This window comes from Peromyscus leucopus, chromosome 11 (assembly GCF_004664715.2).
Source record: "Peromyscus leucopus breed LL Stock chromosome 11, UCI_PerLeu_2.1, whole genome shotgun sequence".
Taxonomy (NCBI): Eukaryota; Metazoa; Chordata; class Mammalia; order Rodentia; family Cricetidae; genus Peromyscus; species Peromyscus leucopus.
This window is the reverse complement of record NC_051072.1, coordinates 21,840,483-21,868,113: the sequence shown is the minus strand read 5'-3', so window position 1 is coordinate 21,868,113 and position 27,631 is coordinate 21,840,483. Positions and strand designations below refer to the sequence as shown.

The 27,631-nt window shown below is 41.5% G+C and overlaps 1 protein-coding gene and 1 long non-coding RNA gene across 3 annotated transcripts in view; one reads left to right on the top strand and one right to left on the bottom strand.

Moving 5' to 3' along the window:
* The window catches only part of C1qtnf3 (C1q and TNF related 3), a 23,211-nt gene extending 899 nt beyond the window's left edge, over nt 1–22,312 (top strand). For both annotated transcript variants that reach the window (XM_028895070.2, XM_028895071.2), the window contains exons 2-6: nt 4,899–5,010; nt 6,814–6,968; nt 11,122–11,251; nt 16,845–16,944; nt 21,190–22,312. In XM_028895070.2, the coding sequence (XP_028750903.1) occupies nt 4,899–5,010; nt 6,814–6,968; nt 11,122–11,251; nt 16,845–16,944; nt 21,190–21,349 (657 nt within the window). In that variant the 3' untranslated portion in view covers nt 21,350–22,312. The remainder of the gene's footprint in view (nt 1–4,898; nt 5,011–6,813; nt 6,969–11,121; nt 11,252–16,844; nt 16,945–21,189) is intronic.
* LOC114710794 lies at nt 15,959–27,631 on the bottom strand. The gene is made up of 3 exons (XR_005092405.1): nt 27,481–27,631; nt 16,794–17,080; nt 15,959–16,223 (listed from the first exon to the last, which is right to left on the bottom strand). It is a non-coding gene; the product is annotated as an uncharacterized LOC114710794 (long non-coding RNA).

Here is a 27,631-nt window from a genome sequence, read left to right as displayed (position 1 = left end):
AGAAGCTGCCCTTTGCCTCTGCCAAAAATCAGTTAAGCCTGCTTTACTTGGATTTGTGAACTTTCTGCAACATTTCCTCTAGTTTTGTTTGTTTTGTAGCATTTTAGGTTGCCAAGCCTTCTTGTTTAGACATTTTTTTCTTAACAGATTAACTCATTAAAAGGAAAGGAAACAAAAAAAGATTACATATTTAAATTACAAGCTATTGAATAACTCAGTCTCCTAATGACTGAACTCGATCTATTTGGTGGGGCAAAAGGTCAGCATTGGAGGACATTTCTTTAGGTCTTTTAGGTAACATAGGAATGAGTAAGGGTTTTTGGCATAGTTAACTGCAAATCAGCAAACGTCAGTTTAATCAAAAGCAGCAAGAGCAGGAAGAAACTTATTTGTACTTAGAGCCCAAGCATGACAAATGCTAAAGTTATATGGAGAGGAGAGAAGGGTCCTTTGGACTCCATGATCTTTGAAGCAGTGCATATCACCACAAGAACCATAGACTGGAGGCTTTGCAGTGTCCCTGGAGCTTCTTTTCACATGGCTGCTATCTAACCACCCCCCCTACCCCATCCCACCCCCCACATACAAAGTCTTGGTTGATTTTCTGGTTCTGTGGTCAGACTGGGATCCCACACAGACTCAGCAGCAGAACTGGAAGAAGCCTGAGACACGTAACTGGACCACACAGTGCAGTTTCCAAGTCGCTCTGTGGGGCTTTGTCAGGGGGGTGCGCAAAAAGAACGCCTCTTTCAGAGACTGTCTTCTGTCTAAAGATGCTTGCTTGCTTCAGTGATCTTCATCTAACTTTTTAATGATCTTCATCCTCATTTAATTTGTGTCCAGTCCATCTTGATGGATGGCGTCTTTCCTAGGGGTCCAGTGGGGTACTATAGGTGTCTTGGATTATTTCCTGGCGACCAACACCAACCAGGCCACTGAAATCCCAATCTAGTTTTGCTTCACCCCGCATCCTAGTCTTCTAGCCCTGGATTCCTGAAGCATCTTCAGATAGAGACCCACGTGGAGCTACCCAGGAGATTCAGAGCCAGGAACATCCTGGAAGCTTTCTGTACCATATTCCTCTACAAGTGGGACCGACGCACAGACTGAATTTGGGGTCACTCAAAGTTCTTCCTTCTCTCCTTACTCTCCCCATCCTCTCTTTATGCTAATTATCCTTTTTCCCATCCATCAATTCCTCCCCAAGCACTTCCCCCACTTTGACTTTCTCAAACTGTAGGATGGAGACTGGGACCATAAACACACCCAAGACTCTATCACCAAGCCACTCTGAAGTGCTCTATTAGGAACAAAATCTTGTCTGGGTTTATTTGTTCATTCATTCATTCATTTTTCAACATTTTTATTTGTTTTTAATTTTTTTATTAAGTTTTAAAATTAGCATACAAAACAACAGCTTTCATTATGACAATCATTGAACTTCACTCATATCCAACCAGTCTTTTTTGTTAAATTATTAACTAAGTTGGATCAAATTCTGTGTGGCAAACAAGGTCAATATACAAAGAAAACTTGTGGAAAAAAGAATAGTGTTGGTTCCTGGGCCTTAAAAAGAAAGTAAAGAGAAGAGATTTTTTTTAAAAAAGATGGCTGTGCACATCAGAGGTTTAAAGAGTACTAGACAAAAACCTGCACCACACTGAGGACTGATGGAGCCCAGGAGCAGCTGGGTGTGGCTGGGCCCTCTGCTGTTTGAGGAGACTGCAGATGATCTGAGTGTCTGCCAAGGGAGGACCCTCAACTAGTGAAGGAGTCTAGACTACACTTTGCTCCTGAAAGTTCTCTCTGTGGTAGCAGGGCAGTGATGTAATAAGACCTGTGCACCAGGAAGGGAGCTGGCTATGGAGTCCGTGGTGGATTGGAGCTGGAAGAGTCTGCACATCTACATTTTCTTTTTCTGACACTTTCTTCACTAAAGCCTCACTCTTTTTCCTTTTTCCCTTCTCCCCACCCTACCATCTTGTTTCTCCAAGGAAAGAATTATGGTTTTTTTTTCTCCAGTCATTAATAGTAGAACTCAGTTCTGCCAAATAAATGGAGATTGTCTTGCAGACACCCCTCTTTTTTCAGCTGCTCAATTGCATGCTTCCAGTGTATAACTACCCAATTTGGGAAGGAAGATGATAAACTTAAGAGGCTGTGAATAGTGACTTCCCATATTCTTCCTTAGTGAGAATAAAACGTCTAAATCATATCCTGTCCAACTTCGGAGTCCACCAAAAGCCTCAAGGGAGGGCTGGGGAAATGACTCAGTCAGTCCGCTATGCAAGCATTGGGCCTGAGTAGATTCCCAGCACTCACCTAAAGAGCCAGGGGTGGCTGTAAACCTGTAACCCAGTGCTGGGGTGGGGGTGGGGGGTCTGCCGAGACTGGCAGATCCCTGAAGTTCACTGACTAGCCTGACTAGCTAAGCCGGGAGCTTCAGATTCAGTGATTCTGCCTTGTAAAATACTGGCGGAGGAAGAATACTAACAGTGATCTCTGCCCTGCCCCATACATGCACACTCATGAGCACACACCTGCACTAACAAATATACACGACGTATTCCCTCTCTCTCTATCTCCCTCCCTCCCCTGTTCCCTCCCTCCCTACTTGCTCTACTATCTTTGTTCCTCTGAACTAGACCTTGAAAGACAAGGCCAGAGGGATGAACACGTGATAAAACATCATAGGAGGGTTCCTGGGAGGCACCCAACTAGGAGAACCAGCTGCACTGATGGCAGTTCTGTGCTCTTGGAGTTACCCCAGGTAGCTTGGCCAAGCACCGCTCACCCCTGTTAGCTTGGATACTAAGACACACCACTTCCTTGTGTGCAGATACAGGCATTTACAAATGGAGGTATCAGGGCTATCTCTTGTCTGAGCTGGCTCAACGGGCAGAGGCGCTTGTTGTCAAGCCCGATGACCTACACTTGATTCCCAGGACCCACAAGTTTGTCCTCTGACTGCCACATGTGTGTCACATCATGTCCTACACGTTCAAGAAGGAAAGAAATGCAATAAAATTGTTTGAAATTGTAAAAGGTTAAAGGTCTTTCAAAATTATTATTGAAAGTTAAACATAATAGTATCTTTGCTTGCATTCTTAGAACTGGAATTCAGGGCCAACTCAGACTGATGTCTGGGAACGGTGACTTTCTAAGGCCACACAGAACCGAGCAGGGACACTGGTTCCAGGGTAGTGATTATTCTAACAGTCCTAGGCATCCCAGTATTTCCATTCTGTTCTTACACAAGGAATCCCCTCCCCCTTCTCTATTCATGAAACCTTCATTGGCAAAACTCTCGATTCCTGGGGTTTATTCCTGTATTTCACATTAGCAAAGGATATCAGGAGACGATGAACACACTTCTCAGATGTGTGGTAGGTGGAGTTGGCTGTGGTGTTTGATTTCCAAGTGTCTTCATCTCTGACCAAGTGTATTAGTTTATTTTCTTTTTCCTTAGCCAATATGAATGTATACCCGTCTGCGGTTGGGCTTGGGAGACTCAGAACTAAGAATGATTTCCAGGACATATGTCTTGATTCTTCAACACTGGGTTCTGGGCTGTGGCAACAGAAGGCTTGGACCAGGATGGGCTACTACCTCAATAGTTTTAAGAGAAACTTTAGGGAGAAGGAAGGACAGTGACGAAGCCTATAAGACCAACCGATAAAAGTAAGGTGTAAAAAGGTGTAAAAGTAAGAAGTCATGTGAAGCCTTCTTCTGGTTTTCTCCTTGAGGAGGTCTAGTGGCAGAGAAAACTGGAATGATAAATTCCTCCCTCTTCTTCCTTCCCTGCCTCGTGCCCCGTCTTTGTCCTCTGGTCTGTCCACTCCACCCCCTCCTTTTCTTTTCACAATGAAGCCCTTAGCAACAATGCGCTGTTTTCAAAACTGTTGAACATAACTGGGGTCTAGGAAAGTTTCCACAAGTATTTTGCATGACACAATGAGAAGGCCAGTTGCCAGTGCAGATGAGGATCCAGATCTCCCAAGTTGCAAGTCTCCCACCAGCCAGTTCACTAGGTCTTCAGGTCCTTCACAGTAAGAATACGCTTTAGAATTTTATCTTTGCACAAATAAGAATTCTATTGGAAGTCACAGGTGAGCATATGTAGAACACATTTGTGCTCATTAAATATTAGTTCGCACAGTAAGATAATCACTTTAAGTTCAGAAGAGGAATGTGTGAAATGTTAAATACTTATCATGAAGTTAAAGTTGCTCAAGGTGTAAATAATAAACATCAATCGGATGAATGCAGTTAACAGCAGTGTGCTGAATTCTTGAAAATTGCCAAGAGAGCAGAGTTTGAATGTATGCATCACAGGAAATCAAGTGAGGCAATGCATACATTAACTAGCCATTCCACAAGGGTATACAGGCATATCTCAAAACAGCTGTTGTTTATGATAACTATATTTCTACTTTTCAATTTGAAAATAAATAAGGAAATGTACAGACTAAAGAATGCTTTGTTTCCTCAGTGATTTTTGTGCTTTAGAGGTTTGGGAAGGTGGGGTTACAGGGATCCTAAGACCTTTAAGCCATCATCAGGAGTGTGGTATTTAGTAACTATGTTGGAAGTTGTTGGTGGTTAGCTTTGAGGGTTACTGTAGTCTAACTGTACCTGAGACTTCTGGGTATTCGGAGAGAAGAGGCTTCTGGGTTCTTTTCTGAGGAGAGTCTGCTTTTGCTGTCATAGGCTTGTCCAAGACCCTCCCTGTTGTCTGCACAGGCCTGCCCTCATACCACCCCAAGGCACACATTTTCTGATGTGACTGAGTTGCGTGAAGGTAAACTTCTCTAAGGGTGAAGGCCAGAGGAAGTTAAAAAGTTCTTAAGTGCTCTCAAATGTCTTTACCTAAAGTTTCTTTTTCCATCCTTTTTAAGTCTCCACAAACCGGAGGACTGCCCCCAGACTGCAGCAAGTGTTGTCATGGAGATTATGGATTCCGTGGTTACCAGGGACCCCCTGGGCCTCCAGGCCCTCCTGGCATTCCGGGTAAGGACACACACTTTGCACTGCAATTTCAGTAACAGACTGAATTAAAGGAGGCAGGCAGAAAGGAAAGTTTGCTGAGTTTTGCTCTGCCATCCACTGAGGAGCATAACTTTCTGCGTCATTTTAGGCTTAGGCTTTATTTATTTATTTATTTATTTTTAATTTCACCAATCTCTGTTGTTTCTAGTTGATTTCCATGCCTCCCTTGAACTCATGAATACATTTTGGACTCTAACAACACACAGCAGCAAAGTGAATGTTCTGGAGCTCATCAGATTCCTCTAGACCAGTGGTTCTCAACCTCCTCAATACTGTGACCCCTCACACTATAAGGACAACCAACCATAAAATTATTTTCATTGCTACTTCATAACTATTTTTGCTACCGTTACAAATTGTAATATAAATATCTGATATTTCTGGTGGTCTTGGGCAACCCCTGTGAAAGGTCGTTCAACCCCCAAAGGGGTCATGGCCCACAGGTTGAGAACCACTGCTCTAGATCCATGGTCAACCTGTGTTCTATTGTTCCAGCTGCTTAGGTTCAGGGTCACTCTACTCTGTTAGAGTGTTACTATAATGAACTGGGTAGGCAAAGGGCAGGCCTTTCTGCTTGTCCCCACCCCTGAGGAGTTCCTTCTACAAGAAGTCTACTTGTGCTCCCAGACTTTCCCCCACTGATATTAATAATTATCAAAACTGAATTAACTCTTTTGTACCGCTCATATGAAACCAAATTATAATGAAAAAAACAAACAACAAACAAACAAAAACAACCCCAAAACCTAGCCTATATTTAAACCTATGTCATTGACTATCAAAGGCATCCCTTCACAGGGCAAATGATGTGAAACAAAGGATCTCTAGTGACCTCCTCTGAGGTTACAGGACACACTGGCTTTAGTTCAGTAGTTCCCATTAGAAAGTACCTTTGTAACAGAACACTTTAATCTAATAGTCAAAGCTCATTGGTCTGAGAGCATTGCAAGCCTGATTTAGTGCCCTGTCAAAGATAACATACAAGTATAATGCAAAAGAGCCTGAAGTTAGCAAATATGAGAATAAGAAACAGGAGCAGAACTGGTCTCAACAGAGGAGTGAACCTTGGAATTTACTACTTGACTCTTGATTTGAAAACTTATTATGTTGCTTTATGAGTTTTTCTCCCAATTATAAAATGGCTTCAAATCTTTGGTAGAAAATTTGAAGGAGATGGAAAAATATATAGAGCAACACAAAATCACCCATGTTTCATCCAATCAGAAAAAAACTATAAATAACTGTAGATAATAACTAGAATTAGTTTTTTATTCCCTATGGATATACTATATAAATATATAATGATTCAAACTGAAATAGTGCTATGCCATCCCTATTTATTTACAACCTTAACTAAAAAAATCACTGATGTTTACTGTAACATTGATCATTTAAAATATTTTAATAAATACATAATGTAATAAAATGTACCATTGATAAAATCTAGCCATTCGAGCATTGCTGGGTAATTTGTCTGTTAGTCTCCTCTGCTTTTAATAATAAAGTGATGGTGTGTCTTCTGCACAGTCTTTCATTCAGTCCTCGCTTTACAGAAAAGCATGCTCTGAGGTCTTGGCATCTCTTTCAGAGCCCAGTAAATGAGAGCTCATGTGATGCCCTTTAAAGGGCTGTGGTCGGGGTTGCTTTAATGTTCTCCTTTTACAACCGAGTTTGGCTATTTTTGAAGGAAGGAGCTGTGTCTGTCTAAAAATACACTGTGGCAGGAGTGAATCACTCTTCTCATATGATTTCTGATTTTTAAAGGAAACCATGGAAACAATGGAAATAATGGAGCCACTGGCCATGAAGGGGCCAAAGGTGAGAAAGGAGACAAAGGAGACCTGGGGCCTCGAGGGGAGCGGGGGCAGCATGGCCCCAAAGGAGAGAAGGGCTACCCAGGTGTGCCGCCAGAGCTGCAGGTAAACCACCCTCTGCACATCGCTGGGGCACTTCTAACGCTGCCTGAACCTAGGGACCAGGGGCCAAAAGGCTCCAGTCAACTAGCCTTCACTCGTCTTGAAATTTCCGTTTCACGTTGCTCACTGACATGGCAGCCCGTCTGCATCACCAACATCTCAAACCCAGCTTTGAGAACATTCTTAGGAAAGGGTATTTATCAAGTGTGAAATCCGACTCTCTCATGGGACCAAACAGCCATAAATATGAGGGTTTTAACCAAGTTGCACTGAAACATTTAAACATATAAACGGAAGAGCTAAGCATCTACTTATATTTTACTTGCTAATTTGTCACATTATGTAGTGAAATTTCATCTATGTATATTAACATTGTTTTTCTTAAATCAGATTGTGTATTTCAATTTTTTTTAATTTATTTATTTCATGTGTTTTGCCTGTGTGTACATCTGTGTGAGGGTGTTGGGTCCCCTGGTACTGGAGTTACAGACAGTTGTGAGCTGCCATGTGGGGGCTGGGAATTGAACCTGGGTCCTCTAGAGGGAAGAGCAGTCAGTGCTCTTAAACACTGAGCCCTCTCTCCAGCCCCATATAGTTCAATTTTTATTTAAACTTTTCACAGTAGAGTCTTCTTTTCACTAGAGACGTTTCATTTTTTTGAGTTATTCAATTGGCTAGATCAGATTATAAAGTTTTAAAATCCATTTATATGGCCATAACTCATTTATAGTTGGATACATTCTTTGTTTCTTTTTAAAGTCATATTTATAAGTTTTCTTGCAACATCTAAAATTTGTAAATATTGAGGTTAGGTCACTCAGAAAAATTATTAAGTCTAGCTTAGTTTTTTGTTAATATTTAAAAATGGATTCTCCTAGAAGATATCTATATTCACACAGTAAACTAGGTTTTTTTGTTGTTGTAAAGGTTGTGTCTGGTTAATGTGTCTTCCTTAAAGAGCAATTTGTGGTTAAAATTAAGTATTGGGGAGAAAATTCAGTAAACAGGGGAGGTGTTTTGAGAACTGGTATACAAAGCCACTCTTGTTTAAAAGATCAGAGGAAACTGCTATTCATTTGAGCAGATATCATGATGTTTACTCTTGGGTACATTGCATCATTCTCCTGGGCTCCTGTTTTTTAAGTGTAAAATAAGGTGTCCTGTGTGCTATTAGAACTGATTTTTGTGGAGTTTGGAGGTAACTTGTAATGAATGCTGTTGAATAATTTCAGCATGATGGGATTCGTGTGCCAATATAAATTAACAAGTGGGGTGAGAGGCCATCTAGCTAAGCTAAGGCATTTTCTACGACAGCCTATAGATATATAGAAACTAGCAACACAGAAAGTACATATACATGCTCTTTTCACAGAACAGGCAGTTTATTAAATCATTAAATTCTGTCTGTTGATCGTTTTACATGACAAATACTATCATTTGGGATGATGCTTTCACATGCTGCATGGAAGACTTCAGAAATTTCTGAAAACAACTGGTCAAAATGCAGAGAACAACTGAGAGTTAGGTGACCAGCCCCAGCTGATACATCTACAACACAACCCACCCAGCGAAGGCTCAGGGACCATCGCAGCAGAGGAGACAGAAGGACACAGTTAGAGCTGGAGGACCAGGAAGAGCTGTGAGGTTGACTCCTTAGCAGTGACAGGAATGAGGCACTCAGGAAATTTCAACCATATGGCTGTCTGAACAGTGACAACACCAACAGACACGCTAACATGGATGGGAGGAAGGAATCTCTTAGGCCCCACTTCTAAACAAAGAGCTACGGGCAATTAACCACTGAGCGAGGGAGATGTAGTTTTCTTCAGGATGAGTTAATTGGTTATCCAATACCAAGTGCTCAGTCCTGAAAACTTATATGTCTGTGTGTGTCTCTGTCTGTGTGTGCACGAGCGCTTGTTTATATATATACTTATATATGTGTTTATATTTATATATGCATATATATGCAACATTAAATGGACTCAGCAGGTCATATTTATGTATTTGTGCATTTATATAAGTAACAATACTAATTTTTTAAAAAGAGGCCACAAGCCAGGCTTGGGGGTGCACGCCTTTAATCTCTGCACTCAGGAGACAGAGGTAGGCTAATCTCTGTGAATTCAAAGCCAACTCAGTACAAAGCTGAGTTCAGGATGGCTAGGGCTGTTACACAGAGAAACCCTGTCTCAAAAAGCAAGCAAGCAAACAAAAACAACAAAACAATAAAAAAAGAGGCCATGAATTTTAGAGGGAAGGGGGGAAATGATGAAATCATGTTTTAACTTTAAAATTTGCAAACTAAAAAAGTTCATAAAGGAGAGTTATTAACATCCATTACATGTTAAAGAATTTATTATTCTCACTCCTGCTGTTTATTTTCAAGGGATTGTCATTGACTTTCAAATCCCCTCCAATAGTGTTACCAAGTGAAACCATTTCTTGATAGAGTTGTTCTAACTCTCTCTTAATTATTAAAATTCTAGTTTTAGAACACGACTAGCAGCAACAATGGCAGTAGCCATAAAGGAGCAATAATGATGCCTCATTCTCAACTTAAGGGACCTAGAAATTTGAGGTTCATATTTAAGCTCAGACTCAACCTCATATCTTAGGACCTGTGGTGGTTTGAATGTAATTGGCACCCCACCCATAAGCTCGTAGGGAGTGGCACTATCAGGAGGTGTGGCTTTGTTGGAGTGGGTGTGGCCTTGTTGGAGGAGGTGTGTCGCTGTGGGGGTGGGCTCCTATATGCCCAAGCCAAGGCCTGTGCAACAGTCCACTCCCTGTTGCCTTCTGATCAAGATGCAGCCAGCACCTTGTCTGCCATGCTCCCTGCCATGATGACAGTGGACTGAACCTCTGAAACTGTAAGCAAGCCACCCTAATTAAATGTGTTCCTTTATAAGAGTTGCCATGGTCATGGTGACTCTTCATAGCAATAGAAACTTAAGACAGGACCCAAATAGATAGATTATTCCCCAATGTACAGGATCTCACAGTTGGAGCAGGGGACAGGTTTCTTAGAGTAACTGTCCTCACTCATTTTTATGGATTGAGCCGAGACTCTCAAGGTTTCCTAAATACAAGGGATTAGTTATAAGTTACAGATGGGGCTGCTCACAGTAACCGATTCTTTGGCTCTCTTGAATTTTCTGGCCCCAATTTACTTGATATTTATTTTATGCAAAATTATGCTTAGAAAATTTGCTTCTCCAAATGTCAAACAGATTTCTGATTTTATTTAACCACTTTTTCTATATTTTGGTATCAAAAGCCTCTCTTTTGCCTTTTAAAGATGAATCATACAAGACCCTTTCACTGTAAAAATAAATAGGACAGGACAAGTTTTGGGGAGTTGGTTCTCTTTGTCCACCACGTGGGTCCTGGGGATCAAACTCAGGTCATCAGGCCGAACAGCAAGCACCTTTACCCGCTCAGGCACCTTGCTAGCCGCTTATGGATATTCTTGAAGATGCTTTTCTCAGGTTGACTACAGAACAACTCCACTTACATAGATACACTTAACAAAGTCTGATAGGAAGTCACAATAATCTTGTGTTGCCTACTTTTTTGTTTGTAGGCAACTACACAGAGACAGGGTTTCTCTGTGTAGTTTTGGTGCCTGTCATGGATCTTGCTCTGTAGACCAGGCTGGCCTGGAACTCACAGAGATCTGCCTACCTCTGCCTATCTGTAGGCAGTGCTGGGATTAAATATGTGTGTCACCACCACCCGCCCAAGTGTTGCCTACTTTTTAATTAATGCATGAAAAGATATTTCCCTAGGGTGAACAAAAGAAAGAAGTTCAATTGTCAGTTTCTCTAATCATGTAATATACAGACATGCATCTAATACTACAGCCTGAGAACTTCATCCAAATTTTTCCCATTTTACTGGATAACAGAATTTTAATATTTAAAAAAAAATCTTTTAAGGAGTAGTAGTTTTTGAAATATGTTTAGAACTGTTAATGCAGACTAGTATCTATATGCATAAAACACATTGAATTATTATAATTTATTTACTTCTTTGTCTATTGTTTGGTATCTATATTCAAGCTTTCCATCAAAAATAACATTGGGATAAAATTACCTGTATAAGAGTGTTTTTCTTTAAGACAGATTTGAACTGACCCCCACTTTCTTCTTAGATTGCGTTCATGGCTTCTCTAGCAACTCACTTCAGCAATCAGAACAGTGGTATTATCTTCAGCAGTGTGGAGACCAACATCGGAAACTTCTTTGATGTCATGACTGGTAGATTTGGGGCCCCTGTATCAGGTAAGATGTAAACATTAGTGAGTGGAGCCATTGAAGAGAGAAAGGAGGGAGCGGGGAGAGGGAGAAGAAGAGGTAGGGAGATGGAAGGGAAAGGATGGGGCACGAGAAGAAAGGAAGAAGAAGAAACACAGGGAGGAAAAGGGAGAATGAATGGAAGGCAGAGAGACAGGAAGGGAGGAAGGAAGGGGAGGTGGGAAGGCAGATGGATGAGAATAAAGAAGGAAGGGAGGGAGAGAAGAACAAAGAAAAGGAAATGGTCTGATGTCCCTGAGACAGCACAGACAGCACTGATTTTCAAAGTCCCCAGAACATAATTCTCAGTTTGGCTGTGTGATAATTGTGTCCCTTGTCACTACCCCAAGGAATACCTGATCTATTTCTAATATAAAAAACTGAGTAAATAATACAATTTTGAAGTTTATGAAAAATATATTTAATCTTATATAAAAACTAGCATACTCTATATTCTGAATGTAATTTGTTTTTTTAAAGAAAGACTTGCCATAATGTTTTAAAAATCTTTCCATGTAATGACTTTTTTTATAATTAACATATGAAAATGTACCTAGCCATTTCCTTGTTATTGATCCTTTGGGTTGTTTCCACATTTTGTTATTAAAATAAGTCTGCTGTCAGTACTTTTCATATGTCAATTTATAATAGAACACATACAGATATACCTGTAGGCTAATGTACCAGGAATGGAATCACTGAGTCAAAGAGAAAACGCCTTTATGAGTTTGATCAGCTCTGCAAGGTTGCTCTTTGTAAATGTTGTAGACATATATTCCTCTTATCAGGACAGGGAAACACTCATTGACCCATGACACCATCAGCAAAAGCTTTGAAATATCTGGACAGTTGACCCATTAAAAACAGAATGAAACAAAAAAAAAACCCTCCATTGTTTTAATATTTTTTTTACTTTAAAGTACTTTAAACTTACAGAAGAGTTACAAAAATATTGCCAAATGTTTGTACTCACTTTAGTCTGTTTCCTCTAAAGTTTACATTTAGTATAACTAAAATCTGATTACCAAAGTGAGGAAATTCACTGGGTAGAACACTGCCACTGATTGTGGAATTTATTCAGAATTCACTACTGTTGCGGTTTGAATGTGAAATGCCCACCATAGGCTTGCATGTTTGAACACTTGGTCCCCACTGGTGACCGTGGCTTGGAAGGTGGTGGAACCTTTAGGAGGTGGGTCTTGAAGAAAGAAGAGGGCCACTGGGGACAGGTCCTGAGCTATCGTCTGGCTTCACTTACTATGCTTCCTGACTTCAGTGGCAATGCGACATCTGCCTCACGCTCCCGATGTCAAGCTTTCCCAGAAGCAATGGACGCTCTCCCTTCCTAAGTGGCAAGGCCAAGTAAATCCTCCTTAATTAAGTTGCTTCTTTTCAAGTATTAGGTCAAAGCAATGGGAAAAGTAATACCATAAACTGGTATGGGACAGTGGGGCCCTTGCTGTCCTCAGCCTGACCATGTGGTTCTCAATCACTTGGAGTTTGTTTGCAGGAGGAATGTGGAAGTGTCTGGAACTTCAGACTAGAAAAGCCCTAGAATGTCATGAGCAGACCTTAGTGGAAGAAGTTCCTGGTGGCAGTTTGGAAGGCCAGGATGCTCACAGGAATGTAGACTGCACAGGGGAGTTAAAGGGGTTCTTGTTCCAATATGGCCACCCAGGCAAGTGTTTTCCCAGGCTCAGCCTCCAAGGCACATAGAGGCTTCTACAGCAGTGGTGCAAGGCGGACCAGGCTCTATTTTGAGCTGGCAGTAGAAGTTGGCAGCAGCGTTCTCATGGTATTGGTTTTGTAGACAGTAATGCTGGCAGATTCATTGGGTCGTGGAGTCTTTTGCAGTCTGATACCAAGGCTCCAGAGGGCCTCTGAGGCCATCTGATGTGTGCAAGGTCAGAGCCCCTACAAAGAGGACCTGAGGGGCTGCTTCATGAAGCTGTGCAGTTGCAATGGAGTCTCTAGAATGTTGGAGATGCTCGGCTTTCAACAAAAGGTGGGGCTTTCCAGCAAGGAAACCTACAGTCATAGAGTGGATCTGCCCTAAGAGAGAAGCCATATACGCTTGGTACAGGTGGCTGAGAGGAAAGGGTGGGGCAGCCAAAGCCCTTCAGGGCCAGATAATTCTCCCATGGACCTCAGATCCAGACTGGGAGCTGTGGGTTGGTGCTTGCCCTAGCAGGTTTTGCTCCTATGCCTCCCTTTTAGAATGGGAATATTTACTCCGTGTCATTATGTTGGAAGTATGCAATTTGGATTTGACCTGTGCAGAGACCCACAAAGAGAATACTTTGATTCTCAGAAGAGAATGGTTGACACTTGTGATCAGAGTTGGGATTGTTAAGAACAATGGAGATTTTAAAAATTGAAATGAATGCATTTTTGTATTGTGAGACAGCCATGAGCCCGTGGAGGCCTGAGGCAGAATGTGGAGGGTGAACATGAAATGTCCCCTGTAAGGTCATCTTTGAAGACATGTTCCTCAGAGGGTGGCACTGCTTTTGCAAGCCTGTGAAACCTTTAGGAGGTAGAAAGGGGTGGTGGGGGCTGTTGGAAGAAGTAGGTCACCAAGGCCAGGACTTGAGTTGTGAGTCTGGCCCATGTCCTGTCTGTCCTCTGCTTGCTGGCTGCAGAGGCACTGAGTCACATGTACTGATGATGCCACGATTTCTCTGCCATGATAAACTGCATTCCTCTTAACACAAGGAATAAAAAGGAGCCGGAATTACCCTTTCTTCCCTTTGAATTGCTTCTTGTCAGGTATTTGGTCACAACTACTGGGAAAATAATATAACCAGGATTTCTCAATGTCCTAGCTTTTGGTTCCTTTTCTGGACTGGCTGCCACGGGTTCTTGAATTCTGCTTTAGAATAGCACCATTTGCTTTATTGGTATATCTACAACCCAGGATGGTGACATATTTGGTGATATATTCCATCTGGTATATGGCAACATGTCCTTTTGGTACTAGTCATCCATTGGATAGTTCTTGCTGTTCTTTCCACTTTTAAAAAGTAGCTGATGCCGGGTGGTGGTGGTGGTGGTGGTGGTGGTGGTGGTGGTGGTGGTGGTGCACGCCTTTAATCCAGCACTCGGGGCAGAGGCAGCGGATCCTGTGAGTTTGAGGCCAGCTGGCTACCACTGAGTCCAGAAAGGGCAAAATACACAGAGAAAAAAAAAAAAAAAAAAAAAGTAGCTGATGACTGAGTGAACTGGCTTCTCCTAGACCAGCTATTTGTAGGAGATTGTTGGGAAAGGACCCAGGCAACCTTGAACGTGTGACATTTCAATGCCTCTTCTTGCTGCCAGGAGACTGATATTTTTCTTTGTATTTCTTCTTCTCTCATACAATACATCCCAAATGCAGTTTCCTCCCTCCACTCCCCCAGTCTCCCCCTCTCCACCTCCCCCAGATCCACTGCCCCTCCATTTCCCTTCAGAAAAGAGCAGGTCTCCTAGGGATACCAACAGAATGGGGCATAACAAGGTTCTTCAGCGGGACTGCTCTGTGTTTTTATCCTGTGTGGCCATGGTTCCTCTGTCTCTCCCCCTCCTCATACTTCCTGAGAAAGACTTCTGAGCTGGCATGGAAGCTCCCTGGCTTTCAGGAACTTGGGTATTGCTGGCAAATCCTGATATCGGTCACTACAGAAACACTTTGCATTCTCTACTTTTTTTCTAGCAAACTGTCCCTTTAGGGCTGATCCCAGACTGTCTTTCAGCACTTGAGAGTGGCCTTTCTCCATTAGGGAGTATATTGTTCCTGGCAGGGTTGAGATCTATTTTCTGCTGCTCCGAAGCCCTGTACAGCTCCCTGCTGTTTTGGGCAGCCCCTTTACATACTTGAAGCGTATTGATTTTCTTCAGTGTCCTAGTGTTGCATAAGTTCGACAGTTTCTCAGTTTCTGGTTTTCAGTTTTCTTTCCTTGTTACCCTCCATGGTACAGATAGGGAAAACATATTCCACCGAATATAGTGGCCACGATAAACTTACACACTTGTTTTTAATGTGTGCTTGGTTTATTCCACCCTGTTTAAGTAAGAAATGGCCTAACGCATGCAACTACAGAGAGAATCCTTTAATCACACTTCAGTCAGTATCACTTTGTGATTTTTCTCTGAGGGCTTTAAGTTTCCTGTAACAATTTTGCAAACCATGATCTGTGCCACAGATACGTACATGCCTGGCTATCCTGGGTCAATGGTCCCCCTGAGTTCAATGACTTCACAGTTAAATGATTTTTGGGCTCTCTTGGTTGGACACCATTCTGAGGATAATATTTATGATCTGAATTCTTATACTTCCTGTTTGTTTTGTAACCTCGCCAATGAATACCAACTGGTGACCCTCTTTCCCACCTTTGCAGTTACAACACAAAGGTCTGCAAACCAGAACACAAAGTGTCTCCTAACGTTTCCTGGAGAGAGCCCCATGCGCATGCGGCCCAGGCTCACTTCTGCAATTCTAATTCTAAGAGTCTCATTATCTACCATCTGCTTTCTTAGTCTGCTCCTTCTAAAGTGTTTCTGCAATCCAGTTTTATTTATAGTATCATCATTTTTAAAGGAAGACTAAGGTATTTTCCTGTCATTTTGATTATAAACCTATTTTCTGGAGGCACTGAAAATTGTTATGTGTGCGTAAAATGAAATCCCATAAAGTGGAAAACACTAGACACAACAAACTAACTCTTGAAATCCTTTAATTTTTATGTCTTTGCTTTTCATCTATGAACCAGTCTCTAGGTATTGGAATGGGCATCACTGATTGCTATCAAATATGCATCCCCGACACGTAACAAAGCATAATTGTTCTTTTGTGACTCAACATCAGAAGGATCTTCATAGCTGATATCTTTATAGAAAAGAAACATGAATGGCCCATTGCTTCTTTAGTTTTTTCTTGTAGATATTTCTGTTTTCTTCTCTTGTATAGCTAGTAGTTCAAAACCTGGAACATGGAAATCAGTAAGAATATACTTTTACTAACAAGGTGTTGTGGCAGGGTTAAAGTTGAATATTTTTATTTAAACATTATTTTACTGATTTACAATGTGTCATATGAGAAATGACCTGAACTGTTTATTTAGAACTATGGGACTTATGCTTTAATATTTTACCACCATGGCTACATTTGGGGAATGTAGTTGTCCATTTTAATTTCATGTTTGACTAGTTTTCTCAATGGTTTTATAATCTTCCTAAGTATAAATAGGAAACACAATGAGTTAAAGATGATCAAAGCACTGAGTGTGACGGCGCACCCCTTTAATCCCAGCTCTTGGGAGGCAGAGGCAGGAGAATCTCAGTGAGTTCAAGGCCAGCCTGGTCTATAAAGCAAGTTCCAGGACAGCCAGGATGGTTACACAGAGAAACCCTGTCTTGAAAAAATAAAAACAAACAAACAAACAAACAAAAAAATCAAAGCACTTTTAAGGCGAGCAGACGAAAGTATATTCATATGAACAGGCCACAAAATCACACAATACATAGACTTCAACCAAGCCGTGTGTGAAATCACCTGACTCATCTTCAGTGTATGAGTGAATGAGTAAATCCTTGTCCTTTCCAGGTGTGTACTTCTTCACCTTCAGCATGATGAAGCATGAGGATGTGGAGGAAGTGTACGTGTACCTTATGCACAATGGCAACACAGTCTTCAGCATGTACAGGTACGTGACGCCATCAATCACAGATCTCACGAGTGCTGCCATCATTTGAACAGAGGAAGTCCACGGACAGGGAAGACCCTAATGGCAGTTCTGTTCTCCATTCAAATCCCCTAGTTGGTCAGGTTATCACGCCTGTCTGGGAAGAACAGTAATGAACTTATCAAGTAGGTAAGAGACCTTGGACAAATTACCAGCAGCACTCCTCATAATCAGAACTCAGATCCTTTCTGTAACTCATTATTTTCCTTTCTATTTGGCTTCTTCTGCTTCCCTACCCACCCTTCGCCTGAAGCTTGGCACTATTAGTAGTCTTCACAGCCTCCACTGGCCGATGGAGGAAGCTAGAACAGGTCCTTTTCTTTATGCTGTGCATTACTGATACTCAACACCTGCTGGATCTTCTTGGGGTGAAACATTTTAGAAACTGCTACGTCATGCTCTGTTGTTAGCACAGACAGCCAGCCAGCACCCCCCTGTAATTAAGCGGATTATAATCTGTCCGTGAAAAACTTTTTGGCTCTTATTTTTTTCCCCTGTAATTTTTATCACTTGTCATGATCTCTGTGTTCTTCTAGAGTCTGCCCTCAATAACAAAGGGAAAGAGACGAGTTAAAACAGGTAACATTGTTTTTAGATATCCAGGACACAGTGGCTCAGACATAGCAGAATCTTAAGTAATCCAGGGCAAGGGTTCCATGATGGGGAAGTAGGGTGGCAGGCAGAGTCGAAGGGAGCATTGTAAAGCGGTGGTGGTGGTGGTGGGTCTTCCTCCTGTCTCGTTTTTGGTTTTATTTTCAGGGCTGCTGGCTGATAAAGCAGCATAGACATCATAAACTGACTTCTAAATTCTCACTGGTCCCGGTCATTTCCAGAGTTGGGAGGAAGAAAGAACTGTGAACATTTTATTTGGCATTTTATCCAGAGAATTTAATCACTGTTGCCAGCCCTACCTAACCAACCTGAGGGCAGAAAGAAACTAGTCCAGTCCCTGGGCAGGAGGGCACTCACCACTTTTCTTGTCTCTGTGGCCATCACCTGCAAAGACGCTACTTAAGGGAGGGTTGATTGAGAGGACTCAGCCCATCACTGCAGGGACGGCATGAAAGAGTTCCTTGTGGGAGCTGTGTGTGTCAGGGCTCCTCACACCTCAGTGGTCCAGGAACGGGGAAAGCCAAGTAGGAGAATCTGGAGATAACGTGCACTCAGGGGAACACTGTTACAACCTACTTTCTCCAGCTAGATCCACCTTCTAAGGATTTCACAACCTCCACAAGCATTCTCCTAGCTCGGGACCAAGTGCTCAAACATATGAGCTGGTGGGGGACATTTTCTATCAAATCCAGAACAAGGAGAGAACGGACTCTGGTGGACAGCCAGCTCTCTCCGGGACCCTGGTTTCCAGATATCCACCCAGCTCTTCCTCCTTCCTATAGGACACACTTCTCTCTCTTGATCTTTGTGGGAGATAGCCTACACCAGTTCAAACCCAGAACTCAGAGATGAATAGTTCTTTTCATAAGTCAACCCTCAGTTGGTTTTCTATTTGGCCTCTGAGTCTATCCTTTGAAGGGTCTTCTTTGTCTCCTTTTCTTCACGGTCATATGCAAAGGGTAAGCAGTTCTTTCTGTCTGAGGGCTTTCTCATGCTCCAATTTCTCTACTGGTAGAAATCTGAGAACAAAGTCAAATATCCCAGGTCTTTGTAACCCAGGTTGAGTCTTTGGCAATGGCTTCCGTAGACACATAGAAGGCTTTTGCTCTGTTTGCTCACAGTCAGTGACATGTTAGGAATCATATCCAGTACCCTTTCTGGACAATTAGCCTGTTTACCCTTGTGACTCTTTGTTGTTTTGCCGTTTTCTAAACACAGTCATTAATTCCAAGAGACATTTTAAAGAGTAGGCTTGGTTAGAAAGGCAACATTTTCTCTCTATGAGATAAGTAGAGTATGACTCTGAGTGAAAGTTCCTAATGGGAACACATCAGCTCTGTCCCAGCTCTTACAGTTATAAAAGCACTTTTCTGTTTGTTTGTTTTCAACCTTGTTAGAGTCCTGATTGTCTAGACTCTATTCATCTTTCAAGTATGCCTGTTCTTCTCCACACTCATCTTTTAAAAGAAACATCTAAAATCTGCAGAGTATTTACCTCTCTTGAATCCTTTGTCTTAGGTGGTATGTGTATACCAGGTCTATGTTACCATGCTTTTTCCAAATATCTTCCAAGCATAGCACGGTGTCTTAGTCACTGTTCTATTTGCTGTAAGGAGATATCATGACCAGGGCAACTTATAAAATAAAGCATTTAACTGAGGGCTTGCTTACAGTTTCAGAGGCTAAGTCCTTGAAGATCATGTGGGGGGATGGCAACAGGCATGGTGCAGGAGCAATAGCTGAGAGCTAACATCCTGATCCACAAATTGGCAGGAAAAAGGGAAGGGAGGAGGGAGAGAGGAAGAGAGGGAGGGGGGAGAATATAGGAATATGAGACTGATTGGGTTTGTCATGAGCTTTAGAAACCTCAAAGACCCTCCTCCCCATGACACACCTCTTCCAACAAGGCCACACACATCCTAATTCTTCCAAAATGGAACAGTCCACCAACTGGGAACTAGGTATTCAAATTCATGAACCTAGAGGGGCCATTCTCATTCAAACCATCCCATATCAGTCTTTATCTTTTCAGCTCACAGTATTTATTTACACTTTGCCTCCTGCTTGTAGCAAGAACTGTTAGAAGGTCTTATTAATAGAATCAAACCTGAGGCCAGTTATTGGGGTGAAAGCTGGAAGATAAGAGAAGCAGAACAAGTCACAGCTACCTCACCTTGCCAGTTCCTCAGCTGATCCTGTTTCCTCAGACTGGAAGCCTTTGAGTCCTCACCCAGAATGGATCTCAGCTGAACTGTAGCTCAAAAGCCTAAAAGCTTAAGCAGCCAAATGCTTAACCAGCCGAATGCTTCTAGTTTCTGGTCCTCACATCTTATATATCTTTCTGCCTTCTGCCATCACTCCCTGGAATTAAAGGCTCACTTCTTAGGATTAAAGGCATGTGTCACCATGCCTGGCTGTTTCCAATGTGGCCTTGAACTCACAGAAATCCAGAGGGATTTCTGCCTCTGGAATGTTAGGATTAAAGGTGTGTGCTACCACTGCCTATCCTCTATGTTTAATATTGTGGCTGTCCTGTTCTCTGACCCCAGACAAGTTTATTAGCGTGCACAATATTTTAGGGAACACAATACCACCACACCTGCTCAGCTGTTATCAAGTATATTTTCATTTTGGTTGTTGACAATTACCTTCCTTGAATACCAAATTCCAGATTGGCAAGAAGAAAATAAACCACTGTTGTAAACAAATTCTAAATGGTCTTATTAAATAAAAATTAGGGAGCCAAATATAGCGGTGAAAGTCTGAGAGAAATCAGAGGAATAGGGAAAGCCACAGCTAACCTTACCTCAACTCTACAGCTTCCAAACGCGAGTTACTTTCTATCTACCCACGCCTATATGCCTTGCTGTTCTGCCATCTGATTTGCTCTCTCTGTCCAACTACATCACTTCCTCTTCCTGCCCAGTTCTGTCATTTCCTGTTTGTCTGCACAGACCTCCATGGTTAACTAGTGTTGGAATTTAAGGCGTGCCACCACACCTGGCTCTGTTTCCAGTGTGGCCTTTAACTCAGAGAGATCCCTGCCTGCCAAGTGATAGGATGAAAGGTGTGTGCTAACATTGCATAACTTTTGTGTTTACTTATAATCCTTGGTTTTTCCTCTGATCTCTAGGCAAGCTTTGTTTATTAGAGCACAAATAAAATATCACCACACACTGTAAAAAAAAAAAAAAAGACTCTATGTAAAGGTTCAACCATAGTAGAGCTTTCTTTCCTCCTCATCTAACAGTCCAGGGAGCTTTGGTAAATAATCTCAGGTGTATGTTTCTAGTCTGCATGGGAGTAAGAAAGCTCTCTTCTACATAGTAACCTTCAAGAATTTTTGAATTTACAGCTATTTACAAATGGCTATCAAGGTCATTGCAGTAATTGCTGTTGATATTCTAGAGGCAAGAAAGAAGGAGGTTTTATTGGACAGTTCTAGAAGTGGTTCATGCTATTTCCACTTGGATGCCATTTAGAGAGCTTAACACAACGATGACACCTAAAGCATGGAAGGTGGGAACAGAATATGCTCAGGATCTGGGTTTGCATGGCAAAGACTAAGTAGTGCGTCCCTCTCCTTCTTTCCAGCTATGAAACGAAGGGGAAATCAGACACATCCAGCAACCACGCAGTGCTGAAGCTGGCCAAAGGGGATGAAGTCTGGCTGAGAATGGGCAACGGTGCCCTCCACGGGGACCACCAGCGCTTCTCCACCTTCGCAGGCTTCCTGCTCTTTGAAACCAAGTGACAGGAAGGATAGGATAGCTCCACTTTGGGGGAGACCTGTAGCTGAGCTAGGATTGTTAGGATTGGAGGGATGTTGAATTGGGGGTCCTATATGGAGTATTTAACTGTGGTATTGGTCACTCTGCTACTTGTTCAACTGGTACACCCATCATGTTGGATGCTTCAGAGGCTCAGAAGACTAGGCCACAAGGTAACCTTCCCAGATGACCTTGGGAAATACTCAGCATCTTCTTCACTCTTCCCTACATGTCTGAAGGAATTGTCACCTGATGCAGGTTGGAAATAAGTGTTCACCTCAAAGGAGGCATGTGCAAAGAGTTTTGGTGCTCTGTTTCAATGTAGTATCAGCCAAGTTCTAGTCCACTGTTCTTCACAACATTTCAGAGACTAGCCTGATTACGACAGGGCTGGGCCAAGAATAAGAAGACTCACTAGAACCTCTCTGGAGAAACACTTGGAAAGCTAGACTGGGAAATAGCATTTGGTTTAGTGGCTTTGTGTTCTTTTAGTCATAGTAAAATTATTTACAATGCCACAAATAATTGGTTGCTCTTCAAAAACATAAACAAACATGTAAATTAATATTCAGTTCTAATGGCTTAGATTTTCAGATATAACATTTTCTCATAATCCAGAACTGGGCTTATCACATCTGGCTTACCAGATCTTCTCTTTGCCATTGCATTATTCTGACTATAGTAGAGCTCTCCTGACTCTACACAACCAGCTGAGGTAAGATTAAGCTGATACAGTACAGATGTTATCACATTTTTTAATTTGAGGATTATCCAAAATGTTTATATTTTATATACAGCATGTTATGTTGAAGGACTTGTGAACTTAAGTCTATACAAGCAGACTAATGGATTCAGAATGTAAGTGTATTCCATTTAAGGGACACATAATAACACATCTTAAATGTTTTCAATAAAAGTGATGTTATTTTCTTTATTAACATACTTGACTAATGTTCACAAAGCATTTTTTAATATGCCATAGTGTTATAGAAGGTGCTAGTTGCTTTTTGCCTAGCTTTCCCCACCCCAGAATCTATAAAAAAAAAAAAAAAGGATTAAATTTCTTATCCAAACACTTTCATAGAATGTTCCATAAGTTGGCACTCACAGATAGTACCACATATACATACATACACAAATACATGCATATATACATACATACGTACATACATACGTACATACATACGTGTGTGTGTGTGTGTGTGTGTGTGTGTGTGTGTGTGTGTGTGTGTGTATTATTGAGGCTCAATCCCAAGGCTTTGTACATGCTAGGCATGTGCTCTTCTACTGAGCTACATCTTCAGTACCCATTTGATTCTTTGAAGAAAGTATCACTGTGATATGTTTACCCTGGTGTTAAATCATATTTAAAATGCACCAATGAGATGCTTATCTGAAAAATATCACATAATCAATTCTCTTTAAAGTAATGAGCCCTTAATTTGTTTTCTACAACAATTTAAACTTATGCAAAGGCATTTAAACCACAAACTTCCTTCAAGTTTTCACGACAGCTAGAGGCAATGGAAGTCAAGTAGGGTTGTCCTACTGACTAATTCAGTGGCTTCCACGTCCAGTCCAACCTTTGACCAGATCCTTTTTCATCCACAAACTTGTTTAAACTCCTCCTGAATCTGCATCTAATGCTCTTTTAAAGTGAATAGCCATTTGCCATTATTTGCCTTATCAGAAAATATTTTTGTGATTTAGTGTGTGCTTCTATGCCCAGAGCTGTGGGGTCACAGGGTAAAGGTCTACTGTGATCAAATGCCACAAACATTTCCCAAAAGTGCAAAAGGTATTTGACTGTTACATAACAACCAAAGAAATTTCATATCTGAGACTATCCACTACCTACTAAGTTTCTTGGAGGACGATTCTGGCATAGCGTTAGATGAGATTGTAGCTGGAGAAACTGCATAAGCGTATGTGGAAATAAATACCCTCTTGGTGATCACATGTTTGCTTTTTAAATGTTCTTAATAAGTACAATTGTCATACAATTACAAATCATTTGTGGTTAATGTAAAGCAAAATATTTCCCTGGTCGTGTGAACAGCCACACAACTGAGAGATGTGCACACTGCAAGGTCACCCATCTCCAGAAGACTCCCCTTCCAGTTACTCCATCCCACAATCTTTTAAGACATCAGCGGTTAGCGGTTCCCTTTTAAGACCCGGGTATGTCTGAGTGGATGGGTCTTCATCACACACCTGCAATCTTCCTGTGTTCATGCCAACATTCTAACTTTCATCCTAGCAGAGCTGCTCGTGGATTTGGTTGTGGGAGGATGAAATGACCTCATTTGCCAATCAGTCCCAGTGGGTGAAGAGAGGTGGAAGGTCAAAATAATTATCAATGGTTCTACAGTGCTTTGACTCTTATGGCCTAATTACACAGTAGTCACTTATCTGAAGTAATATCTTCTGCAGTTTCAAATACATGCAGTGAACTGAGGTCTGAAGAGACTAAATAGAAAATCTTAGACATTCATAATAAGATTTTAATTGTATGCCATTCTGAGTTGACTAGTGGGATCTCATACTCTCCTACTCCTTCACTACAAAATATGAACCTTTGCTCGGCATACCCACACTGTATATGCTGCCAGCCTGTTGGGCAATCAGTGCCTGTCTTGGTTAGCATATCACATCACAGCACCTGTGTTCAAGTAACACCTATTTTGCTCAACAATGGCAGCAAAGACAAAGTAGTGATACCGGTAATTTGGACATGCCAGAGAGAAGCCATGAAGTACTTCCCTGAAGTGAAAAGGTGAGATCTTGTGTTTCAAAAGGAAAGAGAAAAGAAAATCATATAGAATGAGGCTGCTAAAACTACAGTAACATCTCTGTGGAACTGTGAAGAAGGAAAACATTGGTGCCAATTTTGCTGTTCTGCTTCAAACTGCGTAAGTTGAAGCCACAACCATGATAAGTGAGTGAGTAAGTACAGTGGAAAAAGCATTACATTCATACATTTATTTGTTGTTCGAATCTAAGATGGTCTTATAATAAAAAAAAAAAAAATCCCAGAGCCAGATATCAGGGTGCAAGCTGAAAGATCAGAGAAGCAGAGTAGGCCACAGCAACCACCTATTACCTCACCAACTCCACGAATTCTCAGACTGAAAGCCTCTGAGTCCTCACCTGAAAGGATCTCAGCTAACCTGCTTTAGTTCCTGTCTCCTCACGCCTTATATACTTTTCTCTGCCCTGCCGTCACTTCCTGGGATGAAAGTCTGTGTGCTTCCCAGTACTGGGATTAAAGGTGTGTGCCACCACTGCCTGGCTCTGTTTCTAGTGTGGCCTTGAACTCACAGAGAACAGAGGATCTCTGCCTCCCAAGTGAGAGGATTAAGGGCGTGTGACACCACTGTTTGGCTTCTATGTCTAATCTAGTGGCTGGCTCTGTCCTCTGATCCTCAGGCAATTTTATTAGGCTACACAGTATATCTCCACATTTATTTATATATTATTCATGTATTTATAAGAAGAATTATATAGATACACACACTATTTAGTAAGTATTTGGAGGAAGCAGAGTATTCACTACCTAGTAAGTGTCTTGGAAGAAGATTTTGACCTGTCCTTAGGTAAAACTGCAGCAAGAAAAACTTTATAAGCATATATGAAAATACATACACACACACACACAATCTTCTAGGATTTGATCTAATGTATTAAGAACATTTTTAGATGATATTTGGATCATTTGAAATAGTAAAAAAAAATAATAAAGGGAGTGCATCATGAAGAGTTGAAGTCTAAATAAAAAAAAAAGATCCTAGATTGTGTAAGTCTGTAATCCCAGTCATTTGTGAGTCTGAGGCAGGAGAATCACAAATTCCACTGCTGCCTGGGCAACTTGGCAAGATCCTGAATCAACCTAGAAAGTAAATAGGGCTGGAGATATATCCCAGGTAGTGAAGTGCTTGCCCAGTATATACAAGGCATTAGACTCAATCCCATTACCACAAAAAGTAAAAAAAAAAAAAAAAAAAAAAAAAAAAAAAAACAGTAAAGTCAAATCAAAGTAAATGTATATTCCAATGAGAATATAAATCCCAAAGGACGTGGCTAGAGTTGGTAAACATCTACTGATTACAAGATACAGTGCTACTCAACCATTCAATCTTCTGCCTTCTCTGAGTTTCCCACAGAGGATAGGAGATTACAAGTGTGATCATAGTATGAAGCAGATTTCAACAGCCAGACAGCAAGGGCCAGCTTCCTTTATGTATATATTTATGGTTTTATTATTGTTTTGCAGTTTGGGGGATTAAGCCCAGCACCTTAAGCATGAACACTATATGACTAACCTAAACCCTATATTTACAACTTTATTTTCAAACATAGTAATAAAACACAGCATTTGACAAGTTTTCTACATATTTTCCTATCTTGACCCAAAAGAGCACTCCCATGTGCTATTTAGAACCAATTGTGAATATAATTTTAGGGGATGAAGAGATGGTTCAGCATTTAAGAACGCTGGCTGTTTTTCCAGAGGACCCAGGTTTGATTCCCAGTGCTCACATGGCACCTTCTAGTCATCAGTAACTCCAGTTCTCTCAGCGAACATCCTCTTCTAACCTCTTCAGGTACCAGGTATGCCCATGGTACACAGACATACATGCAGGCAAAACACACCCATACCAATACAAAAGTATAGTTTTAATGCTTCTTACCTATATAATCTTTTTGCTTCAGGGTTTTTTGTTTGTTTCTATATTTTGTTTGTAATTGTTGTAGTTGATTTCAAACAGGGTCTTGTGTGGCCCAGGCTGGCTTTGAACTTGCTATATAGCCAAAGATGACTTTGGATTTCTGATAGTTCTGCTTCTACCTCCCAAGGGCTGGGATTACAGGTGTGTGCCACCATACCAAAAATTGCAGTTTTTAAAAAATTACAAATAATGCTTCATGAGTATCTTTTTAAAAAAAATAATATATCTGAATACAACTGTATATGCATTATTTATATTATTGTTTCCTCTGATTAACAGAAGACAGTTTGTGCCAGAGGAAAGATCTGGAGTGTTGAGATTCCCTAGTACACCCTGCTTTGTCTGGGCCTCTGGATAACACAGTACTTTGAAATGATTTGTACAGCATGATGCTGGTTCAGACTTTTTGATGCATGTCAATATGATCCTGTATGTACACTGAAGCCACATCTGTACCATTGTTTGTTTTTTGTTTTTTTTTGTTTTTTTTTTTTAAGAGAAACAGGATGGAAGCACTCTGATAAAATGCTAGTATCTCAGTGTGGAAGTCAGCCATACCATTCTTTGTAATTTCCTCTTCCCTTTCCAGTTTTTCAAAGTGCAAAGAAAAGAACGGGAGAGAATGGGAGAACTTTAGGCTTAGACACGTCAAATAGCAACAGACAAGCAGAGAGCACAGGAGACCATGCAGAGGATGTCTGCTCCTGGCAGGAAGCAGCTCATTCTGGGAGAGCACAGTTTCCCTGCCTGGAAATATCTTAAAACTCAGTATCTGGTTAAACGAGTTTTGGCTACAACTACGTAGCATTTCGCCTTTGCTTTTATTATCTTTATTATTTCACGCGTTAAGAACCAGTGCCAGAGTTTTCTAGCATTCATGTCTAGCTTTATTCAGTTTCCTAGAGCTTTCAAAAACTGCATCTGGCCACCTACACACAGGCTCCACCCGCTACTGAGAAAACGACCTGTAAATGTGGGTGGGGTATTGGTTTTGTTGTACTTTTTTAAAGATTGAAAAAGTTTCTAACTCGAAACTGTCACTGTCCATAAAACTGAAAGCTGACAAACCAAAACCACTTTTAAAGTTCTCTCATTCATCCCGGGATGAACAACACTTCTGATATCCCAGACTCTCCTTAAACGCTGGGGAGACAGGAGTCCACTCCACGGGTACTGGAAGCGGTGCTGGCGTTCATGCACGCTAGGCATGCACTCTCCCAACCAAGCTGCACCCTCCTCCTCCCTTCCTTTCAAACTGAAGGCCGCTAGGAGGGCATGTTCAAGGAAACTAAATTTTCAGGACGGCAAGGGAGACACCCTGTGGCCCACTGAAGGAAATGTGCCTGTCGCCCTACATCGTTCTAAATAGCAAGGTGCTTAAGTACCTTTAGTCACTCACTGAAGGATGGGAGCAGGGATTCGGGTGGCAGTACCAAAGCTTCGGGAGAGAGACCCTCACACGCCGGAGTTCTCAAGGGCAAGGGCTTAAACATGAACTTACACACTTGGACTTACACACCAGGACGAAGTAGACCA